Below are 14,169 nucleotides of genomic sequence, written 5' to 3'. Positions count from 1 at the left end.
TTAAATAGTGTGTGCGTGCCACATTCATTATGCAAAAGGAGGGTTGCCGGAGGGGGGAGAGGCCACATTTCGCCCCTGGGCTCAGAGTTCCTCACCCCTGCTGTAAGGTAAACTATTGATTATCCCTCATATTGGAGGCTGAGAAAGAGCGGCTTGCCTAAGGCTGCTTAAGTGGGTTTGTGGCACTGGCTCTGAAGAACCCTTTGTTCCTATTTGAACTACAGTGGTACCTCGGGTTAAGAACTTAATTCGTTCTGGAGGTCCGTTCTTAACCTGAAACTGCTCTTAACCTGAAACACCACTTTCGCTAATGGGGCCTCCCGCTGCTGCTGCGCTGCTGGAGCACGATTTCTGTTCTCATCCTGAAGCAAAGTTCTTAACCCGAGGTACTATTTCTGGGTTAGTGGAGTCTGTAACCTGAAGCGTATGTAACCCGAGGTACCACTGTAGTCCTTTAAAACCATGAGGACTGGAATCTTGGTTTCTTTTTGGGTGCAGGACTGTGGCTCAGTGGGAGAGCACCCTCCTTGCCTGCAGAAAAAGTCCCAGGTTCAATCCCCAACATATCCAGGTAGGGCTGTGGCTATCTGCCCCTCTTGCTTGGAATCCTGGACAGCTGCTGCCAGTCAGTGTTGACACTACTGAGTTAGATGGACCAACAGTGTTCCACGTTTCTGCAAAAAAACCAACACACACAAAAACCACATTTCCTTTTCGTTTTGTTTCCCTTGGTAGGGATCCTACAAATGTGGGCCTTGCAAGTCGGGTTTTGTGGGGAACCAGAACGGGAGCTGCACCCCGCAGAAGACCTGCCAAAGCCCCAGCCACAACCCCTGCGACATCAATGGATACTGCCTCTTTGAACGCAACGGGGACGTTTCCTGCGCGGTGAGGCAAAATTGGGGCGAATGCATTTAGGGGTGCCATATTGTTGAGCTTTTTTGCCAAATTTGAAAATGATGTTTTTGAGCTATCTCCAAAACCACATTTCTTGTGATTTCCCCTGGACACTGCTTCCTATTGCAGTATTCTGGGTGTATGGCAACTCTACATACATTTAAAGTGCTATGATGCTAGTTTAAACAGGCATGGCTTCCCCCAAAGAATTCTGGGAAATGCACTTTGTTACGTGAGCTGAGAGTTGTTCGTTGTTGTTTAGTCGTTTAGTGGTGTCCGACTCTTCGTGACCCCCTGGACCAGAGCACACCAGGCACTCCTGTCTTCCACTGCCTCCCGCAGTTTGGTCAAACTCATGCTGGTAGCTTCGAGAACACTGTCCCACCATCTCGTCCTCTGTCGTCCCCTTCTCCTTGTGCCCTCCATCTTTCCCAACATCAGGGTCTTTTCCAGGGAGTCTTCTCTTCTCATGAGGTGGCCAAAGTATTGGAGCCTCAGCTTCAGGATCTGTCCTTCCAGTGAGCACTCAGGGCTGATTTCCTTCAGAATGGAGAGGTTTGATCTTTTTGCAGTCCATGGGACTCTCAAGAGTTATTAGGAAGTCCCTATTCCCCTCACAGAACTACAAATACCAGCATTCCCTAGAAGAAGGATTGTGTGTTAAACCACTCTGGGAATTGTAGCCCAGTGAAGGGAATAGGGGTCTCCCTACACCTCTCAGCAACCTTAACAAACTGCACCTTCCAGAATTCTCTGCGGGATGCCATGGTAGTTCAAAGGGTCATCCTAGTGCTTCAAATGTATGGTGTGGACTTGCACGTTGCCCCTGCTTTCCATTGGCTCTGGCGCCACCTACTGTTGGTCTTCCATCTTGCCACCATTGCAAAGCGGCCAAGAGACTTCTCTCGCACAACACAAATCAATCTGCCTCCTTTCCCCCAGCTCTGCAGTGTCTTTTTTTTTGAGTTGGAACTGATCCTGTGTTCGTACAAATTCCATTCTACATCTTGCAGTCATGGGCATCTACAGGGTTTTCCCCTGGAGGGGACAGGGGACGGGGTGTGTGGAAAAGTAAAACACAGAAAAGAGGGAGCAGGTTAATTGTTTCTACCCCACCTCCAAATTAGAAGAATCCATACATTTTATTTATCTACTTATTTACTGCAGTTATATCCCACCTTTTCTTCAAGAGGGCGGGTATACTTCTGTTCCCTATTTTATCCTCACAACAACCCTGTGAGGTAGGTTAGGCTGGGAGTCAGGAGTAATAATAATAATAATAATAATTTATTTATACCCCGCCCATCTGGCTGGGCTTCCCCAGCCACTCTGGGCGGCTTCCAACAAAATATTAGAATACAGTAATGCATCAAACATTAAAAGCTTCCCTAAACAAGGCTGCCTTCAGATGTCTTCTAAAAGTCTGGTAGTTATTTTTCTCTTTGACATCTGGTGGGAGGGCGTTCCACAGGGTGGGTGCCACTACCGAGAAGGCCCTCTGCCTGGTTCCCTGTAACTTGGCTTCTCGCAGTGAGGGAACCGCCAGAAGGCCCTCGGAGCTGGACCTCATTGTCCGGGTAGAACGATGGGGGTGGAGACGCTCCTTCAGATTTACGGGACCAAGGCCGTTTAGGGCTTTAAAGGTCAGCACCAACACTTTGAATTGTGCTTGGAAACATACTGGGAGCCAATATAGGTCTTTCAAGACCGGTGTTATGTGGTCTCGGCGGCTGCTCCCAGTCACCAGTCTAGCTGCCGCATTCTGGATTAGTTGTAGTTTCCGGGTCACCCAATGAGGTCACCCAATGAGCTTCATGACCTGGTAGGGGTTTCCCAGGTCCTAGTCCTGCACTCTATTTTTTTTTTTTTAATAAGATATTTATTAAGGTTTTTTTGAAATATTACAGTAAAAATGAAAAAGAAAAGAGAAAAATACAAAATAAAAACAGTTAAAAACACACATATTTTCAGTTACTTATTTTCCTTTAGCTTGTTTCCCGGACCTCCTCGTACCTCCCTTTTTTCTATTCCACTTCAATTTATTGGTTCAGCAAATCCTTACCATTAGATTTTCACCCATTTATAACCCTTTTTTTCATATTCTCTTAAAGCATTACAGCTAGAAACCGCTTAATTACTATCCAACATCATTCTATCATTCATTAATTTTACAATATTTCTGTAAATAGTCTTTAAATTTCTTCCAATCTTCTTCCACCGACTCTTCCCCCTGGTCTCGGATTCTGCCAGTCATTTCTGCCAATTCCATATAGTCCATCACCTTCATCTGCCATTCTTCCAAAGTGGGTAGATCTTGTGTCTTCCAATACTTTGCAATGAGTATTCTTGCTGCTGTTGTAGCATACATAAAAAAAATTCTGTCCTTCTTTGGCACCAATTGGCCGACAATGCCCAGAAGAAAGGCCTCTGGTTTCTTCAAGAAGGTATATTTAAATACCTTTTTCAGTTCATTATATATCATTTCCCAGAAAGCCTTAATCCTTGGGCACGTCCACCAAAGGTGAAAGAATGTACCTTCAGTTTCTTTACATTTCCAGCATTTATTATCGGGCAAATGATAGATTTTTGCAAGCTTGACTGGGATCATGTACCACCTGTATATCATTTTCATAATATTCTCTCTTAGGGCATTACATGCCGTAAACTTCATACCTGTGGTCCATAACTGTTCCCAGTCAGCAAACATAATATTATGTCCAACATCTTGTGCCCATTTAATCATAGCAGATTTCACTGTTTCATCCTGAGTATTCCATTTCGACAGCAAGTTATACATTCTTGACAAGTTCTTAGTTTTGGGTTCTAACAGTTCTGTTTCTAGTTTTGATTTTTCCACCTGGAAGCCAATTTTCTTATCCAAATTATATGCCTCCATTATCTGATAATAATGAAGTCAATCTCTCACTTTATTTTTTAGTTTCTCGAAACTGCAATTTCAATTTGTCTCCTTCTTGTTCCAAAATTTCCCAATATTTCGGCCATTTGGCCTCCATATTGAGCCTTTTCAGAGCTTTCGCTTCCATCGGTGACAACCACCTTGGGGTTTTATTTTCCAATAAATCCTTGTATCTTATCCAGACATTAAACAGTGCTTTCCTGACAATATGGTTTTTAAATGCTTTATGTGCTTTGACCTTATCATACCATAAATATGCATGCCATCCAAATACGTTGTTGAAACCTTCTAAATCCAAAATGTCTGTATTTTCAAGAAGTAGCCGTTCTTTCAACAAGCAAAAAGCTGCTGATTCATAATAAAGTTTAAAGTCTGGCAGGGCAAATCCACCTCTTTCCTTTGCATCAGTTAATATCTTAAATTTTATTCTGGGCTTCTTGCCCTGCCAGACAAATCTAGAAATATCTCTCTGCCACTTCTTGAAACAGTCCATCTTGTCCACATCTAGTCCTGCACTCTAACCACTGCACCACACTGCCTTTTTGCCTTGTACCTCAGGTTCTACGATTTCTAGAAGCTAGCTCTTCTTTTCAATGAAGGCTGAAATCGACAGATTATTATTATTCATATGAGGCGGGGGGCAAATGTCCCCACGCCCCCAACTTGCAGACAGTTGGGGACATGGGGGGTGATACCTGTAGTACCAGTTGTTGCAAAAATATTGTTTCCTCTTTGCCTTCCCAGTGCAGCGTGGGTTGGGCTGGGAACGGCAATGTGTGCGGACGCGACACCGACATCGATGGCTACCCAGACGAGCCTTTGCCCTGCATTGATAACAACAAGCACTGCTCCAAGGTAAGATGTGGCGGCAGGAGGAACCAAAGGGCCTATCGATGGCTACTAACCACATTGGCTATACTCTGCCTCCACAGTCTGAGAGAGTAATGCTTCTGAATACCAGTTCCTGGAAACCACAGGAGGGGTGAGTGCTGTTATATGTGTCTTAAAGGTAAAGGGACCCCTGACCGTTAGGTCCAGTCGTGGCCGACTCTGGGGTTGCGGCGCTCATCTCGCTTTATTGGCCAAGGGAGCCAGCGTACAGCTTCAGGGTCATGTGGCCAGCATGACTAAGCCGCTTCTGGCGAACCAGAGCAGTGCACGGAAACACCGTTTACCTTCCCGCTGGAGCGGTACCTATTTATCTACTTGCACTTTGACGTGCTTTCAAACTGCTAGGTTGGCAGGAGCAGGGACCGAGCAACAGGAGCTCACCCCGTCGCGGGGATTTGAACTGCCGACCTTCTGATCGGCAAGTCCTAGGCTCTGTGGTTTAACCCACAGCACCACCCGCGTCCCATATATATGTGTGTCTTATATATATATTTAATCAAAGTATTTCTCTCCTGACATATCTTCCTATATACATAAGAATGTAAGCCTGTCGTCATGCAGCTGCTGTTGGAGAATTAAAACCCCATTTAAATCATCCCTTTGTTCAGAAACATGAGGACTGAAATCATAGAATTATGTTTTAAGGGAAAAGCTGTAGCTCAGGGGGTAGAGTTTGTGCTATGAGTGCAGGATGTGGCAGGTTTGGTCGCTGGCATCTCCACCGAGGACTGGGGGAAACCTATGTCGGAAACCCTGAACAGTCGCAGCCGGTTAGGGATTTCTTCTGACTTGTCCCACCCTCCACCTTGCCCCTTTTCACGCAGGACAACTGCCGGCTTACGCCGAACTCGGGTCAAGAGGATGCTGACAACGATGGCATCGGGGACCAGTGTGATGACGACGCAGATGGCGATGGGATCAAGAACGTGGAGGTAGGCCCAAGCGCAACTTCCCACTCAGGCTGGATGTATCGGACAAGAGTGAGGGTAGGGGACCTTTTCTGGCCAAGGGCCACATTACACTCGTGGGCAACCTCCCAGGGGCCGCTTACCAAGCTGGGTGCAGCCAGAGACACACCCCATTCTCCATCTTCCCATTGAGACAAGCATGAGGCATTATCCCATTCCAAGTACTTGTTCCAACTAGGTAGAACCACAGGGGATGGGCAGCTTTTAATGTTTAATAGACTATTGTATTTTAATATTTTGTTGGAAGCCGCCCAGAGTGGCTGGGGAAACCCAGCCAGATGGGCAGGGTATAAATAATAATAATAATAATAATAATAATAATAATAATAATAATAATATATTATTATTATTATTATTATTATTATTATTATTATTATTTTATTATTATTATTATTATTATTATTATTATTATTATTATTTATTGTGCAGAGGAAGGCTGGTGAAGGGTGTGGCCAGGGAAAAGGGAGTGTGGCTGGATCAGAGGACCATGGGTCAGACAGAGAGGGCAATTGGGCCCTGGGCCTGAGGCGTCCCATCCCTAGAAGCATTAAGGATATAGGCTCTTAGACCTTCTTATCCCATATACAACACTCCCCTGTTTCTAGCCCCTTTGCAAAGGATCAGACCACACACTGCAAAGTATGTTTAGAACGCTTTACTTACAGATTCAAGGTCTCAGTCATGCTTTGTTCCATGCAGCAGCAAGGATAACGCAGGCAAAATGCTCTTGGGTAGAAAATGCAGAATATAGTTCCAAACACATGCTGCAAACTTGGGAGCGAGCTCACACATGTCTGTCTTGGTGGACTGCATGATGAGAGAGGGGGGGGGAGTAGAAAGTCTCCGTCTCCAGAGGAGAGGGGGCGTGACCTAGCTGAGTCTATCTAGCAGTGCAACTCTGTGGTTGTTTACCCCCTTCATGCACTAACTAACAGCAACGCATAGTTATGTTTGACTGCAACCTTCCACAAAAGGAACATCAGGAAACGGGGCAGAAGAACCAGCACTGCAATCAGGAAAGCTCAGGCGATGTTCCCCATGTCTGAATTCACCTTTTTCTCTCTCTTGTGCCCTGGTCATAGGACAACTGCCGTCTCTTCCCCAATAAAGACCAGCAGAATTCAGACACGGATTCCTTTGGGGATGCTTGTGATAACTGCCCCAACGTACCCAACAATGACCAGAAAGACACAGACGGCAACGGGGAGGGGGACGCTTGCGACAATGACATCGACGGTGACGGTGAGTGGAAAGGTCAAATCCTGGTAGAGTTCGTATGGCTGGCTTTGTCATACAGGTGGAGCCAGCACCCACCAAAGCTAAGGACAGACGGATGAGTCTTCTTTCCATTCCATGCCCATTTTTGCATTCATTCAGTCATAGTTCTGTCCTGTCCTGTTTTCTGAGGTTTAAGAAATATGTAAGCCCTCCCCAAAAGGAGAAATAACACTTATTTATTTCCTTCAGGTCTTTGTACACCACCCTTTAGCCAAAAAAGGATCTCCTAGAGTGGTTTCCAAAGATCAATATTAAGATTGCATTCAAAGAAAACGCACAGCAGATGAGGAAAAGGGAATGGGAGGGAGGAGGAAAGGCCAAGCCCAGGCACAGGTTTCTCAGGTTACGGTTTTTATAACACAGTTAATATGTCTGATCTGAGAAAAAAAATTTAACATCCTGTGATGGGACGATGAGCTGCTTGTGTGTAAAATCCAAGTCCCTCAGAGTTTGGTCAAGTTTGCAAACCTCTGTCTGTAACGGAGCCCCTTAAACATGGCTCCTTCAGTCGCTGGCAGATTCCGACAGTGGTTGCTTTCGGAATCGCTTCCAACATAAAAGCTCCTTAACGGAAACACGTCTTCTGGACTCTCTGCGTGACAGTTTCCGGCGAGGAGTGGGTGTCCCTACAGGAGGTCCTGAAACCTCCCCACTGTTTTCGCTGGAAGTGTCTCTGAGCCATCCCTCCAGCTCACTTTCCCTCAGCTCAGCTCCTCTCCCCCTACTGGTTCCCTCTTCAGCTGCTGAGTCTCTCCCAACCTGTGTGAGCCCTTTCACTTCCCTTCCTTCCGATGGCAGTTCCCTGACATCCACCTCCCCTCCAGGGCCCCCTTCATCCCCTCTCGCCCCCTCCTCTACGGGCGGTGAGGAGGCAAAACCCCGGAATGAACTTCCTTCATCTTCCGATGTCCCGAACACTTCTCTCCACCTGTTGCGGTTCCTGGTCTCGAAGTACTCCTCCTCCTCAGAGTCCATCTCCCCTTCCCCTTCCGAGTCCGAGAATCCTTCCAACTCCTCCTCCTCATCGGTGGTCCCAAAGTATTCCCTCCGGAACCTCTCCACAGGCTGAGGTTTCCTTGGGAACCTTTGATGGAACGTTTCTATCAATACCTCGTCATTGATATCTTCTGCCATTACCCAAGTGTTTTCTGACTCCGGTTCTCCTTCCCACGCTACCAAATACTCCACCTGATCCCCCTTCCACCTGGCGTCGAGGATTTCTGCCACATGGCTGCTGCATTCCCTTTCTTCTATGACCGGTCCCCGAGTGGCCATCCCTTCTCGTCCCCCCTCATACGGTGACAGTAACGACCTGTGAAATACTGGGTGCAGTTTCATGTGGTTGGGTAACCGGAGCCTGAAAGCCACTGTGTTGACCTGTTGAATGACCTCAAAGGGACCCAATCTCCTGGGTCTTAATTTCTTACAACCTCCTTTGAACGGCAACCCTTGGGTTGACAGCCACACCCTATCTCCCACCCTTATGGTTTCACCTTCCCTTCGGTTCTTGTCTGCCTGCCTCTTGTATTCTTCCTTCGCCCTTTCTAAGTTGAGTTGGAGCTGACGATGGATTGCTTCCATTTCTTCTACAAAATGCTCGGCTGCCGGGACGCTCCATCTCTCCCCTTCTCCCCCTGGGAAACCCCTGGGATGACACCCATAATTAGCCAAGAAGGGGCTCATCCCTGTGGACACATTCTCGGCATTGTTGTAGGCAAATTCCGCCAGCGCCAACTTTTCTACCCAGTCATTCTCTCTGTCATTGACATAACACCTCAGGTATTGCTGGAGGACACCGTTTGCTCTTTCCGCCTGCCCGTTGGTTTCAGGGTGCCGGGCAGTCGAAAAGTTGACCTCCACCTGCAGTAAGCTCATGAGCTTCCTCCAGAACCTGGAAGTAAATTGTTTTCCTCGGTCTGAGACCACCCTCAATGGCACCCCGTGCAACCTAAAAATGTGTTCTACAAATAACTTCGCTGTCTCTTCCGCCGTGACTGCATGCGAGCAGGCTACAAAGTGGCACATCTTTGTTAGTAGGTCTACCACCACCATGATGGCTGTTTTCCCCTTGGACTTCGGCAGATCAGTCATAAAATCTATCGACACTGCCTCCCAAGGTCGTTCTGGGGTTGGTAAGGGTTCTAATAGCCCCGCCGGTGCCCGCCTCTCCCCTTTGGCTCGCTGGCATTGCTCACACCCTCTTACATACTCCCGTACATCTTCCCTCACCTTAGGCCACCAAAATTCCCTGGTGACCAACCACATGGTTTTGTGTTGTCCAAAATGCCCCGCCGTGGGGCTGTCGTGCAACTGCTTGAGTACCCTCCCCCTTAAGTCTCCTTCAGGGATATACAGTGCCCCTTTGTAATACAAAGCTCCATTTCTTTCCTCGAAACCCCCTGGTTCCTCTCCCTCACCCCTAAGACCTCTGAGCTTATTCTGGGCGTATTCATCATTCTCTGTTTCCTCTACCAGTTCTCTTTGTCCCACCAATGCCGCCCCACACACCCAGCGGTCCTCTGGAATGACATGTCTCTCTTCGGGTGCTCCCTCCCCCTCCAAATATTCAGGTTTGCGTGAGAGAGCGTCCGCCCTAATGTTCTCTGGGCCTGGCACGTAACAAATCTCAAAGTTAAATTTGGAGAACTCCTGGGCCCATCTCACTTGCCGTTGGTTGAGCACTCGTGCCGTCCTCCAATACTCTAGGTTCTTGTGGTCAGTGCACACTTGCACCTTATGTTGTGCGCCAATTAGCAGGTGCCTCCATCTCCGGAACGCCTCATGAATGGCTAGTAGTTCTCGGTCATACACCGTGTAGTTCCTCTCGGATTTGTTCAGCTTTCGCGAAAAAAAGGCACACGGTCTCCACTCTGACTCCTCCTTCCCTGGCTGCAGAAGCACCGCCCCAATCGCTCTGTCTGATGCGTCAGTTTCCACTCTCATCGGTTTTTGTAAATCCACATGCAGGAGTTGTTGTTCCGAGGCGAAGGCCCTTTTTAGTTCCTCAAATGCTCGCTCCGCCTCCTCAGTCCAAACGAACTTCTTCTTACTGCTGAGACAGTCCGTAATGGGCGCCGTCAGGTGGGCAAAGTTTCGGATGAACTTACGATAGAAGTTCCCAAATCCTAGGAACCTCTGCACATCCTTCCTTGTTTTGGGTGTTTTCCATTCCAGCACCGCCTGGACCTTGCCGGGATCCATGGCCAATCCCTTGTCTGACAGGCGATACCCCAGGAATTCCACCTCCTTGGTATGAAACTGACACTTCTCCAGTTTCACCCACAGCTGGTTGGCTTGCAGCCTGCTCAACACTTCTCTGACGTCTCTCACATGCTGCTCCTCATTCTCAGAATACACCAACACGTCGTCTAAGAAGGCCACACAATTCTTGTAAAGCAAAGGCCCCAGGACGTGGTTCATAAACGATTGAAAGCACGCGGAGCCTCCTTGTAGGCCGAAGGGCATAACTAAATATTCAAATGCCCCCAAAGGGGTGAACATGGTGGTTTTCCATTCATCCCCCTTCCTTATTCGTATCAGGTTGTACGCCCCCCTTAGGTCCAGTTTAGTAAAAATCTTTCCCTTCCTGACCCTTGTCAAAATGTCGTCAATCCTGGGCATAGGGAAAGCCACTGGTTCTGACACTGCATTTAAGGCCCTGAAGTCACACACAAGCCTCGGCTTGTTCGTGTTTTTTTTATCCACAAAAAACACTGGGCTGCCCCCCACCGCCCTGGACTCTCTGATGAACCCTCTCTTCAGGTTCTTGTCAATGAACTCTCTTAGCTCCTGCATCTCTCTGTCTGACATGGCGTACAGCTTGCCTACAGGGAGCTGTGCCCCAGGGAGTAAATTGATTTGACAGTCAAAGGGTCTATGCGGGGGTAGTTGGTCAGCTTCCCTTTCGCTGAAGACGTCGCGGAGATCTGCGTATTGTCGTGGTACCTTCACGTTCTCCGTTACTTCAGTCCCTGCTAGGGTGGCTTGGGCCCCTGCCAAACCCTTTCCCTCTTTGCAGTGTTCTAAGCAATGTGCTGAACCAAAAGAAACCACTCTCTGATGCCAGCCCACCAGCGGATCATGTAACGCTAGCCAGCTCATCCCCAATATAATGGGAGCTCCTCCCAAGGTGGCCACATTAAACGCTATCAGTTCGGTGTGCCTTGCCACCCTCATTATCATTGGGACGGTCTGCAAGCTGACTTCTCCTCCCAACAGCTCCCTGCCATCGATCGTGGTCACCTGCAGGGGGTTGCTTAAAGGGATCGTCTGTATCTGGTGTTCAGCTGCAAACTCTTTGCTCATGAAATTGCAGGAGCTGCCTGAGTCCAACAGTGCCTTTATCTTTAGAGGGTGTCCGTTTGGCAGCTCTAGCGCCACTTCTATCACTAGGGCGGGTTTAGGAGGTTCTGGCGTGGGCACTTTCACTGCTCTTTGGCCTGGCTGCTGTGCCCCGACGGTGGCAGCCAGGCGTTGGCTTTTACTTGCTTCGGTATTTCTTCCTCTCTTCCCTCCACAGCTCCTACCATCCCTTGCCATTCCTTCCTCTGGGGGCAGACTCTGGCAAAGTGACCTGGCTGTTGGCAGAGATAGCATTTCCGGGCGCCTTTTCCCTCCTTCTTTCCCCCCTCACTGGGCTTTGAAACTGCGCGCGCGCGCGCTGTTCCGATTTCCATCGGCTCTGCCGGCGGGAAAGTTGGCTCTGGAATGTCTGGAATGCGGAACTCCTTCCAACGTTCCCCCTTCCCTTCCCGCCTCTCCAATGCTCTCGCCTCCTGGCGCGCTCCTATGGTCAGCGCTGATTTGGTCAGCTGGTCCATAGACTCCGCCCTGGGCGCCCGGGAAAGTTCGTCTTTCACAGCCGAAGAAAGCCCTTCTTCAAAGAGCATTTGAATGGGTTCCGCCGATAGATCCCACCCCAATTTATGGATCAACATGGTGAACTCAGTCCAGTACTCACGGACAGATCGGCTCCCCTGTTTGCAAGCCATTAACTGTCTGCGGACCACTCCCTGTTCAATATCGCTGGAAAACATCAGATCCATGGCGCGAAAGAACTTCATCGTGTCCTTTAGGACGTCACTATTCGCTGCCATCAGGGGTCTAACCCAGTCTCTCGCCCCCTTTTCAAGATGCCCAATCACGAAAGCCACTCGTGATTCCTCGTCAGGGAATTCATCAAACTGCAGATTGAGGGCATATTGCATCTCTGTCCGAAAGCCATGATAGTCTTTGGGCTCCCCCCCAAACTTCTGCACCAATCCTGGTACCTTTCTGACGAGCTGGGTGTCTTTCCCCTTTTTGTCTGCATCCTGAGCCCTCCTCTCCTCAAGCCTCGCCGTCTGCAGCGCTAGCTGGACCTCCAACACCCGGTACCTTTCTTCCAGGCTTGGACCCGCTCCAGCTCCTGCTTCTCCGGTTCCGGCTGGGTTGCTCATGATGCCTTCTCCTGCACAAGCTGCTCACGGAGACTGTCGGAATGCTGTGATGGGACGATGAGCTGCTTGTGTGTAAAATCCAAGTCCCTCAGAGTTTGGTCAAGTTTGCAAACCTCTGTCTGTAACGGAGCCCCTTAAACATGGCTCCTTCAGTCGCTGGCAGATTCCGACAGTGGTTGCTTTCGGAATCGCTTCCAACATAAAAGCTCCTTAACGGAAACACGTCTTCTGGACTCTCTGCGTGACAGTTTCCGGCGAGGAGTGGGTGTCCCTACAGGAGGTCCTGAAACCTCCCCACTGTTTTCGCTGGAAGTGTCTCTGAGCCATCCCTCCAGCTCCCTTTCCCTCAGCTCAGCTCCTCTCCCCCTACTGGTTCCCTCTTCAGCTGCTGAGTCTCTCCCAACCTGTGTGAGCCCTTTCACTTCCCTTCCTTCCGATGGCAGTTCCCTGACACATCCAGTACAGAAGCATGACAACACATGCTCTAAGGATGTTTGGGTTTTTTTAATTTAAAAAAAAAAAGCTATTGGGAAGCAATTCAACTTAGCGTATTTTTTGCTCTATAAGACTCACTTTTTCCCTCCTAAAAAGTAAGGGGAAATGTGTGTGAGTCTTATGGAGCGAATGCAGGCTGTGCAGCTATCCCAGAAGCTAGAACAGCAAGAGGGGTTGCTGCTTTCACTGCGCAGCGATCCCTCTTGCTGTTCTGGCTTCTGAGATTCAGAATATTTTTTTTCTTGTTTTCCTCCTCCAAAAACTAGGTGCGTCTTGTGGTCTGGTGCGTCTTATAGAGCGAAAAATACAGTAATTAATTGTACCCTGGAGAGCTGCTGCCTATCAGTGTAGACAACACTAAGCTAGATGGACTCGGTTTAAGGCACTTTCCTGTGCTCCTATGAAACAGCCCCTTTCCCCCTCTCCCCTTCCCTAGGAATTCCCAATGGGCTTGACAATTGCCCCAAAGTGCCCAATCCACTGCAGACGGATCGCGACGAAGACGGCGTGGGAGACGCCTGCGACAGTTGTCCTGAGATCAGCAACCCCACTCAGGTATGAGCGTTGTAACATCCTACAGTTCCCGGGATCCTCAGGCAGTGGTGTCCAAACTATTTTCAAAGAGGGCCAGATTTGATGGTGAAGGGCCGTGAGGGCCAACCAAACGGCCGACCAAAGTTGTTAACCTTTTTTTAGGATTGAAGTTGTTGAGGGTTTTTTTTAGGATTTTACCCCAGGAAATAAACTGCCACAGGGGCTGGATTAAACCGACCGGCAGTCCGGATTGGGAACCCTAAATGGACTTTGGACATGCCTGCAGTTTAGGGGAAGCCATGGTGATTAAAATCACATCATCATGCTTTAAATGTGCGGTGAAGATGAGAGGGGCGTTTGCGTGTGACTCCAGGGATGCTCGTTTGCTTACTCACCTGAGGCCATGCTCTCTTTCAGACAGATGCGGACAGCGACCTGGTGGGTGACGTCTGCGACACGAACGTGGACAGGTGAGGAAAAAGCAAAACGAAATCCCAAACCTAAAACCCACGAAAATGCATGATCTCAGAATCTATATTGTCTGTTTGTCCTTCTATGTATTCAGATACCTGTTAAGATATCATTACCAAATTTGGCATGATGGCCCCTGATATCAAGGAGCAGGTTTAGGTCTATGTTTGGACCCCATTTTGAATCAATTTGGTATTTTGAATTCACTGCTATTTTCCCAGTGCTATTTCTCTAGAAAAAGAGATACTTCGGCCCAGTATACCTGAAGGAGCATCTCCAC

The 14,169-nt window shown here is 48.5% G+C and overlaps 1 protein-coding gene across 2 annotated transcripts in view; it reads left to right on the top strand.

Moving 5' to 3' along the window:
- THBS3 (thrombospondin 3) overlaps positions 1–14,169 on the top strand; it is a 56,997-nt gene that overhangs the window by 30,596 nt on the left and 12,232 nt on the right. For both annotated transcript variants that reach the window (XM_080984564.1, XM_080984563.1), the window contains exons 11-16: positions 736–888; positions 4,559–4,669; positions 5,530–5,637; positions 6,756–6,915; positions 13,321–13,439; positions 13,836–13,888. In XM_080984564.1, the coding sequence (XP_080840690.1) occupies positions 736–888; positions 4,559–4,669; positions 5,530–5,637; positions 6,756–6,915; positions 13,321–13,439; positions 13,836–13,888 (704 nt within the window). The remainder of the gene's footprint in view (positions 1–735; positions 889–4,558; positions 4,670–5,529; positions 5,638–6,755; positions 6,916–13,320; positions 13,440–13,835; positions 13,889–14,169) is intronic.

This window comes from Podarcis pityusensis (genome assembly GCF_964106645.2).
Source record: "Podarcis pityusensis genome assembly, chromosome: 16".
NCBI lineage: Eukaryota > Metazoa > Chordata > Lepidosauria > Squamata > Lacertidae > Podarcis > Podarcis pityusensis.
Note: the sequence above shows the minus strand (reverse complement) of the source record. Positions and strands in the feature narration are given on the sequence as shown.